The sequence below is a fragment of the Hipposideros armiger genome, unplaced genomic scaffold, assembly GCF_001890085.2.
Source record: "Hipposideros armiger isolate ML-2016 unplaced genomic scaffold, ASM189008v1 scaffold_286, whole genome shotgun sequence".
Classification (NCBI taxonomy): domain Eukaryota; kingdom Metazoa; phylum Chordata; class Mammalia; order Chiroptera; family Hipposideridae; genus Hipposideros; species Hipposideros armiger.
Genome location: NW_017731636.1, coordinates 372,656 through 391,408, shown reverse-complemented (window position 1 = coordinate 391,408; position 18,753 = coordinate 372,656). Strand labels below are relative to the sequence as shown.

The window sequence follows — 18,753 nt, the reverse complement described above, 5'->3', positions numbered from 1 at the left end:
TGTGCGCACACGCACAGACACACACATATGTGCATATATATATGTATGTGTATATATATATGTGTGTGTGTATATATATATATATATATATATATATATATATATATATGGTACAGGTTTTAATTAAAAATTTGTTTTCTTTGCTCACTGAGGGCAGGGTGGACAGAGCCAACCACCAGGCCCTCTGGTCACTGTGTCCTGCCCAGCCAGGCCAGCGAGTATGGCCCAAGGGGCCCTGCCACGGTACTGGCTGCCCAAGCGAATACAGCAGGGTTTCTTTTTTCCCCCTAACCCTCCCCCCGCAAAAAACCAAAACACAAACAAAAACAAGAAACGGTCCCCTGATGGCCGACTGCGCTTGAAGAGCCAGTACGCTGCTGAGATGCCAGACTGGAAGCTGCTGGAAGGCAGATGTAGAGAGCAGAGGAAAGCCGAGAGAGGGAGGGAGGGAGAGGATCTTCAGGGCTGCTCCCACGAGCTTCACGCTGGAGAGCTTGCCCCGAGCGGACGCAGGGGAGGAATAAATAACGGGGATGTGCGCTCAGGACCGGAGCCCCAGGCCCCAGTGGCTCCCAGAGGCACAACCCTGAGGACACAAAGGGAGTTGCTGAGTCCTTCTGGAAGTCACTTGGGAGCTGTGAGCACTGCCTTCCTGCAGCCCTTCCATAGGAGGGAGCTGGGGGCCTCTCTCTGGGCAAGGTGAATGTGGCACTCCTGCCTCCGCCGCAGAGAGCACGCGGTGAATCGGAGGATGGTGGTGGCGGTGCAGCAAGGAGCGTAAGGGTGCCAGACATGGCAGGCAGGCAGGCGACAGCCCATACTGACTTGGGCTCAACTTGGCCGGACCTAGCATTCAGCCTTCCCTGGGCTGCCAGCCAGGCCCCGGCCCTGGGTCTCTGCCTGGGAAGCCGGGAAGGCTCACCCCTCCCAGACCCTTGTCCTGGCCCTTTTGGCCGTGAGGAGACCACCAGACTGGCTCCCCCATCCTGGAGAGCTTGGCCTTACCACCTCAGGTTTTCTTTAGCAGTCACCCAAGTCCCTCGAGAAGGCCTCAGCTGCACCTGGGCTCCGCTAGCCCTGGAGCCAGCAGCTCTGGGCACAGAGGGTGCTGCAGGCACTGTCTCATCCACACCAGTTAGAACCAGGACCCCCTGCCAGGCGGAAGGGGGTGGGGAGGGCTGGGAGGACGCTGGCCTGCACTGCCCGAGCACACAGGCAGTCTGCACAGATGGGGTGAGGCTGCCTCCCAGGACCTCCTAGCTTTGGCTGCTGATCGGAGGCCTCCCTTGCAGGCCGTCTCACTCGTCTCCTGCTGGGCAGTGGTGACCGTGTGGCTCAGCTGCTCAGGGCCATCGTGTCCACCACCTGCTCCAGCTTGCTCCGGAGCCGCTGTCGCCGAGCCTGCTCGTCCTTCTCCAGGGCCATCAGGATCTGTGGGGGCGGGGACGGGCATTAGTGGGCCTGGCCAGGGCTGCCGCTCATGTGAGACCAGTACTTGGAAGCTTGGAGGGTCATACACAGTGGGCATACAATGCGGTTGGCAAGGACTCTGAAGCAGATGCCCAATTCCATTCCTTCCCTTCTCAGCTGAGGGACCTGGGTTTTCAGCCTGGACCGCCAGGACCCCGGTGTGAAGCATGAGTTTCCCTGGTCGCTATTCCCAAACTCAACCCCCAAAATACCAGCCCCAAACAGGGCTCTTGTCATAGCCAGCCCTTTGTGTCTCCTTGGTGCAGTTCCCCAACTGTCAGTGCGAGCAGAGCCTGGCCAGGACGTGCTGCCACCCCCTGGAAGCCCCTTCTGCACTGTAACTCAGCCTGCTGTTTCCAGCCCCCCAGGAAGCGGGAGCATGCAGAGCTAGTACTGGCTCCTGCTGGCGAATCACCTCCCTGGCACATGACCATGCTGCCATCTCCTTCCACCCCACTGCCCTGGCTCCTCTGTGCCCCTTACAGTGGAGCCCCTCAGAGAACCTCTAGCAGGCTTTGCTCCCCGGCCTCCAAGCAGTATCACTGGGTTACCCAAGACCAGCTGCTTGTCCTCAGCCAAGGGACATGTGCCCAGCCTTGCCTCCCGACACCCAGTCCCTGCTACACCTGCCTCTCGGTCCCGGGGCTCGGCCCGTCCCCGTCCTGCTCTGTACTCACCTTCAGGGCCATCTCCTCCAGTCTCAGCTGAAGGTCCTTCTGCTCACTGCTGACCCCCACACCCTGACACTGGAGCCCATCTCTACTGAGTTCTGGCTCCACTCCCCTTATAATTAAATAAAAGTCCAAGGTGGATTTCTCAGACTTCCCCACCACCTGCCACTCACTTGGCCTCAAGTCTGGAGTCACACCCCATAGCTGGTTGGACACCAAGTCCTGGCCCCTCCCACCCATGGCCCATCACCACGGTCACAGCCCCTCGGTGATCCCTGCCTCCCCCTCGCCCTGGGCACCCAGCAGTCAGATCACTGCTCCGTCTCTAAACCTGGATGGCCTGTCTCACTTGGTGGAAAGCCCAAGTTCCCCGAGGCCTAAACACCCAGTGGCAGGCCCCTTGCCTCAGCCTTGCCTTACTCCACCTGGCGCGGCTGAGTTAGCCTCATGGCCTCCACGGTCCTGCAGCTGGGCCCACTCTGGGCTCAGGGCCTTGGAAACTGCTGTGCCCATGCCCACACTGCCTCTCCGGCCCTGCGTGCCCTGTCCACTTCAGCCCCTAGTCAGTCCTTCCTCACACATCTAAAGGAGCTCCAGCTCTGTGCAAGCAGATGGCAAGGAGGCCTCCTGAGGTATCACTCCAGGTCAGCAGAAAAGATACTGAAGGAGGAAGGGTCTGGTCCCCACCCGGAGATGTCCTCCCAGGAGCATCAATCACATAACGGTCCCTTAGGGAACAGTCGCTCAGCAACCCACACTCTCCACCCTGGAAAGCCACTACCATATGCTCCCTCACACCACCGCCCCCCCCACCCCCACACACACTAAATGGAAGCATGTCCCCTGACCTGCTGCAGCCCAGCCTGACCCTGCTAGGCCTGGCGGGCAGTCACATAGCACTGTATCCCCGATCCAGTAAGCAATGTGGCCAGTTGGAATGCAGAGTGGAGAGGGCAGGCGCCTGGCCAGCCCAGAGGCCTGGGGAGGAGTAGGTAGAAGGACCCCTGGGAGGAAGCCCTGCTTGGCAAGGCCTGGCACAGGGCTGAGCAGGGCAGTACGGAACAGGAGGCTTCGAGCGGGGCAGCTATGCATGCTCACCTCGTCCTTGTACTTGGTGATGTAGGAGTAGATCTCATGCAAGGCGCTCATGCTGTTGAACTGGCTCAGGTGCAGCCGTGACTGCTCAGCCAGGTATGCACTCATGTCCTGGTCGCTGATGGCGGGCATCTTGGCTATGTCGGCATAGTACCTGCAGGCAGACAAGCAGGCCAGGCATATGAGCTGGGTTCTGGCTCTTGGCCTACTGCCCGCCCCTGTATGCTCGCCTCACCTCTCCACCCAGCTCTTGTAGTTGGGGATATCCTTGGCATAGAGCAGCTTGTTAGAGGGCGAGTCCTTGCCCAGCTTGTGCTCAGACGTGGAGCAGGAGTCCATGAAGGTCTGGGCCACCACCGACAGGCAGGCGTCCGTGATGCTGCTCTTGTGGATGTCAAACACGAACTGTGGGTTCTTGATCACGTTCACCCAGAAGCGCAAGGGCAGGCTATGGCGGGCAGGCCAGGAGCACAGTCAGAGAGGGCCTCGGCGCCCCTTCCTACAGCACGGGGAAGGGGCCAGCCGGCCGCCTCGCAGCCTGCCTGCCTCTGGCCTTCACAGTGGCCATGGATTTCCACGGATATGGGGGAACTGAGGCCCAGAGAGGGGTGGGGACTCTCAGGAAGTCAGGGCTGCGTCCTGCCACACACGCTCCTGGAGGGCAGTCCCTCCACACAGTCACACGTTTAGATGCACACTCACACACGTTCACACCCCTGCCTCTGCCCAGGAAGGGCTCTCGGGGACACATCCCCACTGACAGTTGACCTCTCTGCCCAAAATGCCACCTCTAAGACAGCCGTCAACTGGGCTATCCAACCGTCATGAGCCACATGTAGCTGTTTAAAATGAAAGTAAGTGAAGTTAAAAATTCAGATTCTCAGTTGAAGTAGTCATGTGTTAAATGCTCTCCAGTAGCCACCGCTCTAGACAGCACACATCTAGAACATTCTGTCAATGCACATAATTCTCCTGCATGGTGCTGACCTAAGACGATGCTGCCTCCCATGGTGCCCTATGGAGCCCCCTCAAGGCCCATGAGCAGCCCAGGGAGAGCCAGAGGCGCAGAGGTTCATCCAGGTTTGGGAAGGGGCAGCATTTAGAGGCCAGCATGCTGGGAGGGGTGAAACTGCCAGAGGACCAGGAAGGAAGAGGCCAGAGGCCCAGGAGTTGCTCTGAGGAAGGGCCAAATGCTGCCGGGGCACATGGTGAGGCTCAAGGAGACAAAAGCCTGGCTGGGCAGTGGCTGCTGGGAGGTGGGGTGCTGGCCACCTTGCGGGGGTGAGAGTCCCGAAGTGTTTGCTGTCACTACCACTGTCATCCTCATCAAGGCCAATGGCTGGCACAGGCCTGGCCCACAAAGGCTGTTTCTCACACAGAGACCACACTCACACCTGTACACAGCTGTGCACACTCAGGGACACTGTGCATGCAGCTGTGCATATACCCAGCTGCCACACCAAAAGGGGTCCTCCCAGTTGGAACAGAGGCCATACCCAGACCTGGAGCACAGGCGGCGGATGCCCCCCAGATGGGTGAGTGGAGAAGACCCACATGTAGAGGGGCTGACCACAGCAGGGAGACAGCTAACCCAGGCCGGCCTTTCCCCTTACCTGTCAGAACAGAAACTCCGGAGGACAGGCCTCCTGCAGTAGCTCAGCCGCCACCTTGCCTGACTGTGCCCTAGCGCCCCCCCCCCCCCCCCGGCCCCACTGCAGCATCCCACCCTGCAGGTACCAGTTGCTCTTCCAGGTGTGGCGCACATCTGAGTCATGTATCTGGTGCTGGTCGGCCTGTTCATCCAGGAAGTCAAACATGTACTTGATAGCCAGTGGCAGAGCCGAGCCCCGGTGCGCCGTGCTGAATATGGTCTCAAACAGGTCGTCCACAAACTTCTGCAGTGTGCCCTGTAGGCAGGAGAGGGCACAGAGCTCCAGGGCGCCACTGGCAGGCCTTCCCCTGCTAGGTGACCTGGGCAGCTGGCTGTGCCGCCTCCCTGCTCCTGCCACCCGCCACCCATGCCTACCTTGGTGGCCAGCAGCCGCGTCAGGTAGATCTCCGAGACCATCTTGCTGCCACGGTCCCCCTCGCGCTGGTCTAGGTGGTCGTGGTTCTTCACCAGGTGCCACAGCTTGGTGCCGCTCTCCAGGTCAGGTGTGATCATGGGCGTGCGCGAGCGCAGGCTGTCAGGGCTACTGGCTGTGCGCAGCATGCTCTCTGTGGGCACCGTGCCATCAGCTGGAAGGCCCACTGCATCCAGCACCCCATCCCACCCTGGCCCTGGCTGGGCGGCCTGGGCCAGCAGCTCCCCTGCCTGAGTCTCAGTTTCCACATCTGAAAACTGGGGTCCTCAACCCCACCTCCCTGGGTTGTAGGGGACAGAAGGTTGCATGCTATGTGCGGGTATGCACTGTAGGGGAAAAGGTACAGTTCCCACATTGAGGGAAAGGCCAAGTGTCCAAGTGATGGTCCTTGATGTGGCCATTCCCAGCCTCTGCAAAGCCCTGCTGCAGAGGGGCCCAGGGGAGGCATCCTGTTGAAGCCGGTGCACCCTGCCTGCAGCCCCCACTGGCCCCTCACCGTATCTGCTAAGGGACTTGGTGAAGGTAGACGAGTTGGAGATATTGTAGGCGGAGGTCTGCTTGGGCACCAGCGCCACTGAGGATCCGTCTGTCACCTATGGGCAGAGGGTAAGAGACACATGACTCACCATCAGGAGCCCCGGTGACACCCCCAGCCCTTCCTGGTGCGGTGCCTGAGGGCCAGGGACCTCACCACTCTGAGCCTGTTTCCCTGCTAGTGAACCTCCAGGGCTACTGGGACAACCAGATGGGCACAGTGTGGGGCCCGGGAAGGTCACAGATGTGACCCGTGCCCTTTTCTCCCCAACATTTTCCACTGCCCAAAGCCAGGGACCTGGACATCAGCTTCTGCACTGCCCTGGAGCCCTAAGGAACGAGGCTGAGCTGTGGTCAGAGAGTGGGGGGTCTGGGGTCACCTGATAGTGAGCCAGTGTGTTGAGCCTCTTCCAGTCATTGTCAATCTTGGTGGTGACGTCCTCGTCCTGTAGGATGATGCGTGCCATGCGGCCCTGGCGCCACTCTGAGGGGGAGGGGAGCACTGAGGGGTGGAGTCATAGGCAGAAGGCAGGTGCCTCTGCTGCCCCCTCCTTCACTGGTTTCGCCTCTTGCCTCCAAGGAGCACGGGCATCCTAGGGGCACTTGGTGCAGGGCCTTGAACAGCAGAATAACCAAGGGACAAGGCCCCTCCCTCCCTCTAAGCAGCTCCCATCCTGGCTCACAGCAGGAAGCACAAGCCGCTGCAGTTAAGCTCTGTGCCCTGCTGTTGCAGCTGCCCCACGCTGGGCAGTCCGACCCCCACAGATACCCTGTCTCTTCTGGCCTTCCATAGCTCTGTAGGTACTTCCACCTGCCTGGCTCACGAGCCACAGTACCGCCTCCCAGCTCCAATGGCTCCCCCTCCCCCTAGAGTAAGTGGGAACCCCAATCCCTGCCTCTCCCTTGGACAAGGCAGCACTCTAAGTAGACTCCCTGATGCCGTCCTCCACCCCACCTGCCTCCACCCTGGCCCGCCCACATCCAGAGCCCAGCCAGGATCACATCTCTTCCCTCAAGCTCTCCTCAATAGTCCCCCACCCCATGGCCTCTAGCATCCTCAGGAGGGCCTGCTCGGACTTCTCCAGCTAAGCCTGTTACCTGTAGCTCCCCAGACACGCCCCCTGGCCCTGTCCCTCTCCTCAGGCTGCCCACCTCGGCAGGCCCACTGCCCAGAACCGAACCCCAGCACAGCCACGCTGCCGGCGAGCACTCACCCAGGTCCATGTCCCCAGCCTTGGGCCGCTGGGAGTAGGGCACACCCTTGTACACAGCATCCAGTAGCTTCTCCTTGACCTGGGTCACTGTGTCGCAGTTCAGTCCTTTCACCGGCACCTCAGGGGCATTCTCATTCTCAGGGTTCACACAGTTCAGGGTCTGGGGATGGGAGGGGAGCAGTATCAGCCCCCACCTCTCGGGGCAGGCACACGGGAGAGTGTATGGGGCAGGGCAGGACGCTGGGCCCGCGCTCACCAATGTCTTGTAGTCGATCTGCTGCCGGATAAGCTTGTCCTCACTCAGGGAGTAGCGTGCCTCGCCAGTGATGGCATCAATGGGGCCCTTCTCCATCTGTTGCTTGATGGCACAGTACAGCATGAACAGCGGCTCCCCCGCGCACTCCTGCGGTGGTGGCAGGTGGACAGGCGTTAGGCTACAGCCAGGACCCCCAGGGGCTTCCACCCCTGCCCATCTGCCTCCGCCCTTTCAGTGCCTCTGCACCATTCCCACAAGGAGAAATGAGCACCACTTCCAAATTCTTTTAAGGAGGCAAGTAGAACCCTGGTTCCAGAGCTCACAAAGACTGTGCAAGAGAATACGTTAAACAACAGATCTGCTGCCCCTATGAATATTGATGTGAAAATCCCAATGCGACCTTAGCAAAGAGGGCTGGGAGCATGTTGGAGAAGAACATGATGTGGCCAAGTGGGGTTTATACCAAGGAAGACCAAAACCCTGAAGTCTCCCCAGCTCAGGCCTCAGCAGGTCCACTGCCCCAGTCCCCAGCTGATGGATGCCCCAGCACCCCACTCACCGGAGCAAGACAGGTGCCAGCACTGCACTCTGGATGAGGCCCAGGCTCCTGTCCCACCCCCCCACAGACTGGGGCACGGGAGGACCCTATGCCACAGAACACTAGGCATGACCTTGATCTATTATCAGGGGCCCACCCACCTGGGACCCCAGCCCCTGCAGGCAGAGGGCTGCCCTCCCTGTTACTTGAGAGGTGCAGATGCATCAATCCAGGGCAGCTCAGCTGCACCAAGGTGCACAGCAGTCCAGAGCCAGGGCCCCATAGGGCAGTTCCTGGGCACTCCATGAAGATATGCTTTGCCCCTGCCCTCAATCACCCCACACTGCAGCCACAAAAACAGCCTCCTGCTGCTCCAGCCACCTAGTGTCCCACCTCAGGGCCTTGGCACCTGCTGTCCCCACAGCCGGAAATCTCTCCCTTAGGTCACCGGCCCTTGCGGATTCCACCTACTGTCCCTTCTCAGAAAGGCTCTCCCTGACCACCAGGCCAAAGCTGCTAGCACTCATTGCCACCAGGGCCCTGCTGCAATCCCTGGCTCCTGTCACTCTCTTTGCTGCTGTATCCCCACTGGAGTGGAAGCTGCCTGAGGGCCGGGACATGGCTGGCACACCCACATTACATCCCAATGCCCAGCACAGAGCCTGTGCACACGCGGGGCTCCAGACACTGCTGGACAATAAATGTCATGAGTGAAAAGCGTGGTCGAAGAGGCTTATGTCCTTACAGCAAAGTGAAAAAAACTGACGCCAGAACTCGCTGGTCCTGTCTGCCCCAGGGCTGCCCCCAACTGCAAATGCCAAGCCTCAAGGCTTGCTGTGTTCCCTGCAGAGGCGAGGCCCTACCTGAGCATGGGCACAGGGTCCTTTGCCGCCTTGGCCGCCTGATGGGAGTTCAAGAGTAAGTGTGCTCCAAGCAGGCGGCATGCTGGCCTCTCCCTGCCCCGACCCCAACCAGGCACACAAATAGTAGCTCTACCCCATAACCAGATGCTCCAAGCAATTTGTCACCATCTGCGATAATTAAAAAGACAGCCTAAGACTCTCCAACAACATGCCTGTCTCTGAAATTATGTTTCATTTGCAAACTTGGCTTCATTAAATCAGCTGGAAAGGAAGCAAGAACAGGGTGAGGACTGAGGTACAGGGCAATTAATAGCTGCCTTTCTTCCTACAAACTCCATCTAAAGAAAGCAGTGGAGGACAAGACCAAATACCTGCTTGCACCTTGCAGAGGAAAAAGGAGCATCTCTGAAAGTCAGAGGAGAGATTACTGGCCCAGGGTTACACAGTGAATAAGCAGAAGCCAGGATTCTAACCCAGATCCATCTACCTCTAAAGCACCCAGCCCTTAAATGCCAAGTGTCCTCAGAGAAGGCACAGGCTGAGTGGGATGTCTACTTTTGGCCCAGCTGGCAAGGTCCCTCAGTGCTGGCTCCAACCACTCTTGCAAAGCCTGCCCAGATGGGGCAAAGCAGGAATGAAAGAGCTAAGAGGCCAGGAGATGGGAGGGCCCAGAACCCAATGACCTCAGCTAGTCCTGCCCTCCCTGGGCCTCAGTTTCCTGCTCAGTGAGGGGGGAAAAGGATGCCCTCAAATGTCTCCCAGCCACAGCTCTGAAAGGGATCTCACTTGATTTTTTGCTCCCCGAAGTGGAGAAGCACTTGTCCTAACATCATGTATAGAATGACTTGTATTATTTTTTTACTTGAAAATTCATTGGCAGTGTCTGCACAATCTCATACGGTACACAAAAATCATTTCTTAGCACAACACAGGAGCTATAAAAGAGGAAAAGTTTGTATTAAAAAACAACAACTCTATAATCTGCTAAAAGAAATAACCCTTTTAAAATGCAGGCAAAGGATAAAAAAAGACATTCAAAGAAAAAAATAAAAGTGGCCAATCAAACAAATGAAAAGATGCCCAACTTGTTAAAGAAATGGCAACTAAAGCAATAAGCTGTCAATTCACTGGCAAATTATCAAGGTGGCAAAGATTAAAAAGGCTGATAAAGCAGGTGTTAGCCAAGGTCTGGGTAAGTAAGGCTCTCAAACACTGACTTGGTGAAACTTTTTTTTTCAGGAGAACTTGACAGCATATATTCCAATAAAGAATGCACATGTCTGATCATCTACAGTCACTCTTCTGGAAATCTACTTAAATTTAACATGGCAAGCAAAATTCACTGGATCTGCATGCTGGTTGCAGTGCCAGTCGTGGAGGGAAAACATTCAAGCTCTCATAACATCCATCAGCAGTGCAATAGTTAATCAAATGTGCAACAACCACACTAGGGAACATTATCAGCTGTTAACAAGAATGACACAACTGCCTATGTCCTGACCTGCAAAGATGGTCACAACACTTTTGCCCGAGGCGGAGGAAACACAGTGCAGTGCAAAATGTATGGTACTAAAAAGGAAAAAACCCTATAATGAAGAAAAGGTACAATACTAGGATTTCTTCTTAATATCCAAAGCATCTCTATTTATAGGTATTTGCTTCAGTTCAGAAACCAGCCTGGGAGGGCATACATCAAAATACAGATGGTCGTTGCCTCAGTCCTTTATGCTCACTTCTGTGTTGTTTAGGTGTGCTAAAATGAGCACTTCTAGTTACATTTGTTTGTTTGTTTGTTTCTAAAGACAGCAAGCGATTAAAGGGATTTGGGTTGTTTAAAAACAGTTTGTGGCACTCTAAAAAGAAATGAGCTACCAAACCATGAAAAGACGTGGAGGAACTTGAAATGCTCCTAAGTGAAAGAAGTCAATCTGAAAAGGCTACATACTGTATGATTCCAACTACAGGACCTTCTGGAAAAGGCAGAACTGTGGAAACAGTAAAATATCATAGTGATTGCCAGGGGTTCAGCGGAAGAAGGGATGATTAGGTGGAGCACAAGGAATTTTTAGGGCAGTGAAACTATTCTATGACACTATAATGGTGGGACCATGTCATGATACATTTGTCCAAACCCACAGAATGAATGTACAACACCAAGAATGAACCTCATGTAAACTATGGACCTTGGGGGATAAAGTGATGTCAACGTAGGTTGACCGACGGTAACCAATGCACCACTTTGGTGAGGGATCCAATAACGGGAAGGCTGTAAGAGCATGAGCTACATGGGAATCTCTGTACCTTCTGCTTGATTTGGCTGTGAGCCTACAACCACGCTAGAAAACAAAGTCGATCTAGCCAAAACATGGACCAACCAACGAATAAAACGTCGTGTTATTGCAAAGAGAAATTCTTCTTTTCTTTTTTTGGTATCTATATGAGATGATGCATGTTAACTAAACCTTTTGTGGTAATCATTTCATAACATATGTAAATCAAACCATCATCCTGTATACCTTAAACTTATACAGTGATATATGTCAATTATTTCTTAACAAAACTGGAAAAAAATATAATACAGTGCAGTCGTCCCTCGATATCTATGGGGATTGGTTTCAGCAACCCCCACAGCATGCTCAAATCCATTATATAAAATGGTATAGTATTTGCATATAATAACCTACACACACCCTCCCATTTATTTTAAATCATCTCTAGGTTACTTATAATACCTAATACAATATAATTATATTGAAGTCTGTACCTGTTCAGTACAGACACAACCATCATAGGCCTAACTACATAGTATTGTACTTGTCAGTAACAAGGGAAAACTTTTTTTTCTGAATATTTTTGACCCGCGGTTGGTTGAATCCACGGATGTGGAGCCCACAGATACAGAGGACCAACTGTATACATGAAAGAAAAACAAAGCAGTCTGTGGCACAAAGAAGTCACTGGCCAGATGTGGCTGGGAGCAGCCCAGGCTAGTGTCAGCACCCCTCCCTCATGCAGTGGGTGTGGGCGGGCAGTGCCAGCACAGCCGCCTCCAGTGCCCGGCCCTGGGCAAACTCCTCCTACCCAGCACATTTCCTCATCTGTACGGTGAGCTCAGGGCAAACAAGACTTGGGAGTAGGGGAGTGTTCTGGGCAAATCAAAGCACACCTTGGTCCCGCTCAGCTCCATCGATGGGACCCCAACTGGGATGACGGTGGGCCAGCGGTCAGCTCCGCCCAGGGCTCCCAACACTCTGCCTTCTCCTCCCCATTCCCCTCCTTCCGGCTCCCTCGGTCAGGCCTGGCTTCCCTCTCTCTTCCACTGTCCTCTACCCCACCTGTCCCTCAACGAAGCAGCCCCTGCCGAAGAGCCCAAGCACAGCTCCGGGATGACAGCTCCCACTCAGCCGCTCTGTCTGCGATGTCCGGAATGGGCCCTGCTTGTCCCGCTTCCTGCAGCCTGCCCACCACCCGTCATTACACAGAATACACGCCCACCCCCGCTTCTCAGACTGGGTTTGTCAAGCTGAGTCCCCTTTCTCTGCCTGTGGAGACTCGGGAACAGACAGGGATTGATGCAGCTAAGACACCTTGGACCCAGTGGTTCATGTCTCTAAACCGTGCTTCTCCTGGCTTCCAGAGCACAATTTAATGAACATGTACTACATCACGCAGTCTCACAGGAGTTGACAGGAAATGCCTAACTTTGTGTTACTGGCTCCCAGTTCTGCGTAACGAGAACTCCAGTGTTACTAGACACGCTCCACAGGCCTGCATTCTGGGACTGCCGAACCACTTCCTGTGGCGGCTCCCTCAGCTGAGCCCCACCCCAGCCCACCTCCCCTGTCCCACGCTGGACCTCATGCCCATCTCAGGGCTGGCTTAACTCATGCCCTTCTTTCACTCCATTGTTCAAACCTCACCCACCCCTTCAACATTTGCCCTTTTCTCACATGTCCTGATTCCCATCTACCCCTCTTCCCAGCCAAGCAGGACTCCGCTCTGGGCATCTCTGAGCCATGGCAGCCTGGGCCCTACAGCACTCTAAGTGAAAGGCTGGAGACCCTGTTGGTGTCCCTGATTTAGTAAGGACACGGGGAGCAGAGGTCCATAGCTAAGAAGCAACCACGGGGAGATTCAGACCCACCCTTGGCCACTAGGCTCCACTGTCCATCACCCTTATCCACAGAACATCTATAGAAGTCAGAGGTCTGGGAGCCCCACCACCCCCACCTAGAGAGAACATCTGCCAAGCCTTCAGATTTCAAGGGAAAGCACATATCTGGGTCTGAATGATCTCCCACTTTCTAAGTGTAGGTGACCAGTTCAACTATTACATATGGCCCAAACAGGATCCATTTGGACCCATGTCTAGCCTGGGGTTGCAGTTTGCGCCCTCTGGACCTCTACCTCATTTTGAGGACAGCCACAGGTCTCCAGGGCCCATCTTCTGGGAATGAGGGGCTTTCCCTAGTCTGAGCAGGGAATTATAAGGGCAACCCTTCCCCACAACAACGGCCAACAGGAGCCCCAAGATGCCTCCCCAGGCTGGGTGCTGGACAGACTGAGGCCTCCGTCAGGGTGTCCCCATCCATCCTTAGCTCCAGGCCATGGGCACAGTACAGAGACCTGGACCTGTATCCAAACTCTAGTTCAGCTGAACACTGGCCATGGGGCCTGAGATAGCTCACTTCAGAACTGTGGCGTCCACTCCTGCTCTGAGGCCTGGACAGCCTCATGCAGAGTCAGGAAAGGGGCCAATCGGTGCATGTCATGGGGGAGTCCATGCTGAGGCCCCAGTCACCTGAGCCACTAAGGGCTGAAACCGCACGTGCCCATCCATTCCTGGTTTCGTTTTTCTTGTACCCATCCTTCTGCCCCAACACCCTCCGGGATGTTCTCTCCTCTCAAGCCTACCTACCTTGAGGAATTTGTACAAAAGGAAAGTGAACCAGTTGGTCAGCATCTTCTCTGCCACCGACTCGGTCCTGGAGATAGACATGGGCAGGGGTGACATAACTGCCACTGCCAGCCCCACCTACCATGACCACTCCCACTACCTCCCCCTTCTTGCAGCAAGCACTAAAGGTCAGGCCTTAAAAGGTACCATGGGTGCTGAGCGGCTAGGGGATTGCTGTGGTCTCTGAGCATGATGTAGGCCCAGCACTGATGGCCCTAGATGAGGCATGGCCCAGAGTGAGCTCCCTGCCCAGCACACCTAGTCACCACCATCAATCTCTGACCAGAGGAAGCTGAGTCTTCCTCCAGAACCAAAACAGCAGCACCTCTGGAGCGGAAACCCAGTGGGGCCTCTGGCATCTGCAGGTAGATGTGGGCTCACCGCCGCAGCAGCAGCTTGGGGTGGTTCTTGCTCTCCAGGTTCTTTTCGATGAGGTCAGACAGCAGCTGCTTGAGCACGCCCGTGGCATATTCCATCTCGCCCTGCAGGGCTGTCATGATGAGCGAGGCTACATTCCCACGGTCACGCATGGAGAAGCTGCGCTGGGCCTCCAGTGTGCGGATGAAGGTTAGAAGGAAGTGCTTCTTGGTCAGCAGCTGCCCGAACAGCGTCAGCGACTTCTCCACGTTGGCCTGCACCTGGGGAGGACAGGAGCCTGCTCAGACCCACATCAGGGCACCCAGCATAGTTATGAGAGGTGGGGGCAGAGCTCTTCTGGCTGAGAGGTTGTCCAGACCAGGTGTACATGGGCAGGGCAGGGCCAGAGAACAGGCTTTGAAGATGGGTGACACATCACCCTGACAGGTGTCTGGGCCTCAACTGTCCTCAGCAGAAGGGATATAGCCTGGCAACTGCCCAAGAAGCCCACTGCAGGCAGAGACCCAGAGGTACCAGCTTCAGTGAGGGGTACAGAATTAAGGGCCTGCTCCTGCCACCCTCTCTGTGGCCGGCCTTGGGACTGGCACCTCCTGCAGCCTGGCTCTAGCAGCTCAATACCCCATCTGCTGGGCACCAGGAGTGCACATTCATGGCTTCACTTTGTTCTTACCACAAACACCAACACAAAAACCACCTTTCCCGTTTCACAGAGGAGGATGCTGGAAGTCCAGCAGGGGAAGAGGCTTGCTTAGGGCTACATGGCATGGAGGTGGGAAAATGAGGTAGAATGCAGGCATGGCTGACTCCAGGGTCCCTGCTCTCTTTCTTATCTATACCGAGGCCTGTCAGGGCAGGAGGTTCCCTACAAGGCCATGCCAGAGGCCATAAGTGACACCTGGCTCTTAGCCCAGACAGACAGGTGACAGATCCCAGGCAGAACAGAGTCAGCTAAGAGAGCAGCTAGACCAACACAGCAGATGGCAACATCAGGAGAGAGACCTGACAGGAGGACGTGGAGCCCCCAACATGGCAACAATCCCAGGGAATGCCCTGGGCCAAAACCAGAGTGACAGGAAAGCCCTTTCAAGGTTCAGCTCAAGAGGGAACATCCCACCAATGGGACCACATGGGGAAGCAGGCCCCCCAACAAGCGAGGTGTGCAGACATGGGACACCCTTGGCCAGAGAGCATGACAGAGCCAATTTACAGAATGCCTGGCTATTCCTAGCTGGAACCTCGGCTCTTGGATTGCCATGGGGGACCCCCAGAGGACACGGGAGCCAGCCCGCTTCCCTCTGGCTGGTTTGTGGTAATAAGCCTAGGCACTGCCAATGTCGGCAGAGAAAAGCCAGCAATCTGAGGGCTTCCATGCGGTGTCAGCCATGTGTTCCCGCCCCGCACAGCCACAAAAACCCCAGCTGGGCACCCGCACCTCCCAGCATGCATGGCCTGGGCCCCTGCTCATAAAGCTCAGCACTGAGAACTACCCAGGAGACAGGCCAGGGGAGCTGCCGGGGATACAAGGCGGACTAAAGAGCCCCACAAAACATAAGCGACGAGAAGGAGCCCTGAGGACAGATGTGGGGTGAACCCAGGCCAGCAGCCCACCTCCATCTCCTTGAGCACAGGGTGGTCCTCAATCCCAGGGAAGAGCACCCTCATGGCGTACGTCCTGTAGTCGAGGAAGGGGATGCCAGCACCATCCAAGTCGTTGGTCAACTCATGAATGTCAGTCTGCAGTTCTGCAAAGGCTGTGGCCAGACGAGGTATCAAGGCAGGTGCCACACTGGCCCCCAGACGCCCCAACTCAGGGCCAGGCTCAAACCCTGGCTCTGCTGTTCATTGGTTGGGTGCCTTTAAGGAAACGACTGTACCTACTTGTGCCACCGTTTCCCTAGTCCCAACACAGGGGAAAATCCCTCTGTTTCTCTGGGTTGTCACAGGATTAGTCGAGACAAGAGCAGAGGAGGTGCAGGGACCGGGTCCAGGCTGAAAAGGGCCCCTGTACCTCACACTGGCATTTGGAAGTAGAGTAACTATGGGTGCCAGCTCTTCTGCCACCTGGGGGCGCCTGCTGTCAGCCCTGGCTCCCTTAGACTCAGCAACCTGGGAATAGAAGGGGCATGGCTAGGTGTGGGAGGCCCTGGCAGGCAGAGGTCCAGGGATCCAGGGGCTAGGGGACTTGGATAGAGCCCAAGCCCTCGACACTGACTACACACACACACACAGCTCAGGCTAGCTCTACACTGCCCACTATCCCAGGCAACTCTGCTGCTTTCAGAAACAAAGGCAGGCAGGGGCAGGCCCTGATGGAACATTCCAGAACTATGAGATATCAACTGTGCAGCAGCCCAAGGGATGCACAATCTGATCAGGAGCCAGAGGAGCGCTTGGCGGGCTCAGGGAGATGGCTGGCAGGTTTAATTGAGAGCCGGGCCTTCGTCTCTTGGGCGTAACTGCTGGGAGTCTGGTTATCTCCACCTGGCTGCCCTGGAGTGCCTGCCAGCTGCTGCACCCGCACACGTGCAGGCAGATCAAAGCTTTGTGCACACCCACCTCGGTGGACAGTTGTCTTCACCCTGATGGAGGCCCCAACTTGCAGAACTCCCCTCCTGGCCCCCGCACACCTGCCTGCATCCCATCAGGACTGCCCAGTGGGCAGGCGGGTTTGTCTGGGACTGAGGGGGGCTCCCGGGTCAGGCAGAGTACTGGACAAATGGATACCCTTGTGCCAGTGAAGTTAACAACCTGAAGTCAGGCCTGTTACAGGCAGGAGGCTGTCATGCAGTGGTTCAAATCCCACTCTGCCACTTAGCTCCATTTTTCTCATTCAAAAACAAAAATACTGCTGGTGCCTGCCTTCTAGAGCTCTAAGCTTTCACTAGTCAGTATCTACAAAATGATCGAGGTTGCACCTGGCACCTCACAAACACCCCATAACTGTCAATTATCATTAGTGCTGCTTCATTTACTCCTTGCAAAGCCCCAGACTCCTCAGATGAGACTCCAAGAGATACACAGAGAACCGAGGACCATCAGTGGGTGGAGCTACCCCAGGCTGGCTCGACACTGGGGACCTAGCCCTGAGGAGCCAGCCATCTCGTCCTCAGCCAGGGAAGCAGGCCATTGTGGGCCAAGGCTGTTGTCAGCTGCCTAGAGGCCACAGGAACATGCATGGGAGCTGAAACAATGTAAGTAGCCCCTAAGCAGTCCACAGTCCATAGCTGCAGCCCTGGTGGCCACCTCCCTGCTACCAGCACTCTGACCCACACGCCCAGCCAACAGCGGTGCCCTCAGCTCTGCCAGGGACAAGCCAGGGCCTCAATCACTCTGGCCTCCCCGTGACACCAGGCAGAGATGGGCAACCCGAGGTCACCCTCTGTTCCAGCTGGGGGCCCGACACCCTAGCCCACTGCTCACCCATTTCTGGTGTCTATGGCTCCTGCCTGCCAGAACCCACCCCACTCTCTGGAGCCCCCACCACCTGACTTTGGGGTCCACCCACTCTTCGTCAGGGGTTTCAGGGGCACAGGTTTGGGGGGGGCACGTGACCAGGTGTGACATCAGGGATTGGCCAGAGTTGGGCACAGTGGGGAAGCTGAGCTTGCCATCCTGTCACCACTATAGCCATCTTGTCACCCCAGGGAGAGAGGAGCCCCAAGATGAAGGGATTCCTGAAGATGGAGCTCACAGAGCTTCCATGCTGGAAGCCAGTGCACCTGGCACTTTCCTTACGGAAGCCAGTCTGAGCTGATTTCTGCCACTCACACCCCAGGATCATGACAGACACATGCCCCTTCTTAGGAAGATGAGCTGCAACCCGACTCCTTTAGACAGAGCTCCTTGAGGACAAAGACTAGCCAAGCCCAGGGTACGCATGTGCTGAGGGAGAAAGAAAAGGCCCCACTCCTCAGCACGATGCCCGGCTGCACACATGGAGCCGCCACCACACTAGCACGTGTGTACACACTGCATTACCCAGTGGGCTCCGCACAGGCTGTCCGGATACCAGTGAAGTGGGCACCAGCACTGTGCCCATCCTACAGACGAGGAATTCAGGCACATAATGGTTACATGTCTGTCTAAGGATACACAGCCAAGCTGGGGCACAGATGCAGGCTCTGTGGCTAAAGCGTCTGTGTCATAAGCAACACCCCACAGAAGCTATCCTGGCCCCAGGCCCCAGTCAGGCCCCTGCCTACCTCCCTGGGACCAAGCCCAGTACAACAAGGCCATCGGGAATATTGTAAACTGAGTGGAGTTGGCAGGCGGGACAGGGTCTGACTCAGAGGTAGCAGCAACCCCAGCGAGCCGAGCTCTGCACCCTTGGGACTCCCCACATCCCCCATGCCCACAGTCCCGACAGACCTTCCTTGCACTCGAGGGCCACTCGGGACTCCAGGTTGTCCATCTGGAGCTGCAGCCGCTTAAGGGTGCGGTCGGCATCACGTGACTTGCGCTTGTAGGCAATGAGCACGGCCACAATGACCAGCAGCAGGAGGCCCCCGCCCCCGCCAATGCCCACAATGGCAGGCAGGGTCAGCAGGCTGTCTGAGTATACCTGCAGCATGCCTGGCGAGAACTCGAAGCCACCGGCTCGAACCTGGGGTGGGGGTGGAGGAGGTGCAGACTGCTCAGGTGGCACCATGCCCACTCGGAGCTCCTTGGTCCCACAGCCCTTGAGATTCCCCCC

General features: G+C 56.3%; 1 protein-coding gene across 1 annotated transcript in view; it reads right to left on the bottom strand.

Moving 5' to 3' along the window:
• Positions 1-720: 720 nt before the first annotated feature.
• The window catches only part of PLXNA1 (plexin A1), a 51,117-nt gene continuing 33,084 nt past the window's right edge, over positions 721-18,753 (bottom strand). Inside the window, exons 20-32 of the mRNA XM_019658664.1 lie at positions 18,429-18,663; positions 15,669-15,811; positions 14,064-14,320; positions 13,644-13,710; positions 7,325-7,471; positions 7,069-7,228; positions 6,235-6,338; positions 5,817-5,913; positions 5,263-5,453; positions 4,974-5,143; positions 3,472-3,684; positions 3,240-3,390; positions 721-1,431 (exon numbers count right to left, since the gene is read on the bottom strand). Of these exons, the coding sequence (XP_019514209.1) occupies positions 1,336-1,431; positions 3,240-3,390; positions 3,472-3,684; positions 4,974-5,143; positions 5,263-5,453; positions 5,817-5,913; positions 6,235-6,338; positions 7,069-7,228; positions 7,325-7,471; positions 13,644-13,710; positions 14,064-14,320; positions 15,669-15,811; positions 18,429-18,663 (2,031 nt within the window). The 3' untranslated portion in view covers positions 721-1,335. The remainder of the gene's footprint in view (positions 1,432-3,239; positions 3,391-3,471; positions 3,685-4,973; positions 5,144-5,262; positions 5,454-5,816; positions 5,914-6,234; positions 6,339-7,068; positions 7,229-7,324; positions 7,472-13,643; positions 13,711-14,063; positions 14,321-15,668; positions 15,812-18,428; positions 18,664-18,753) is intronic.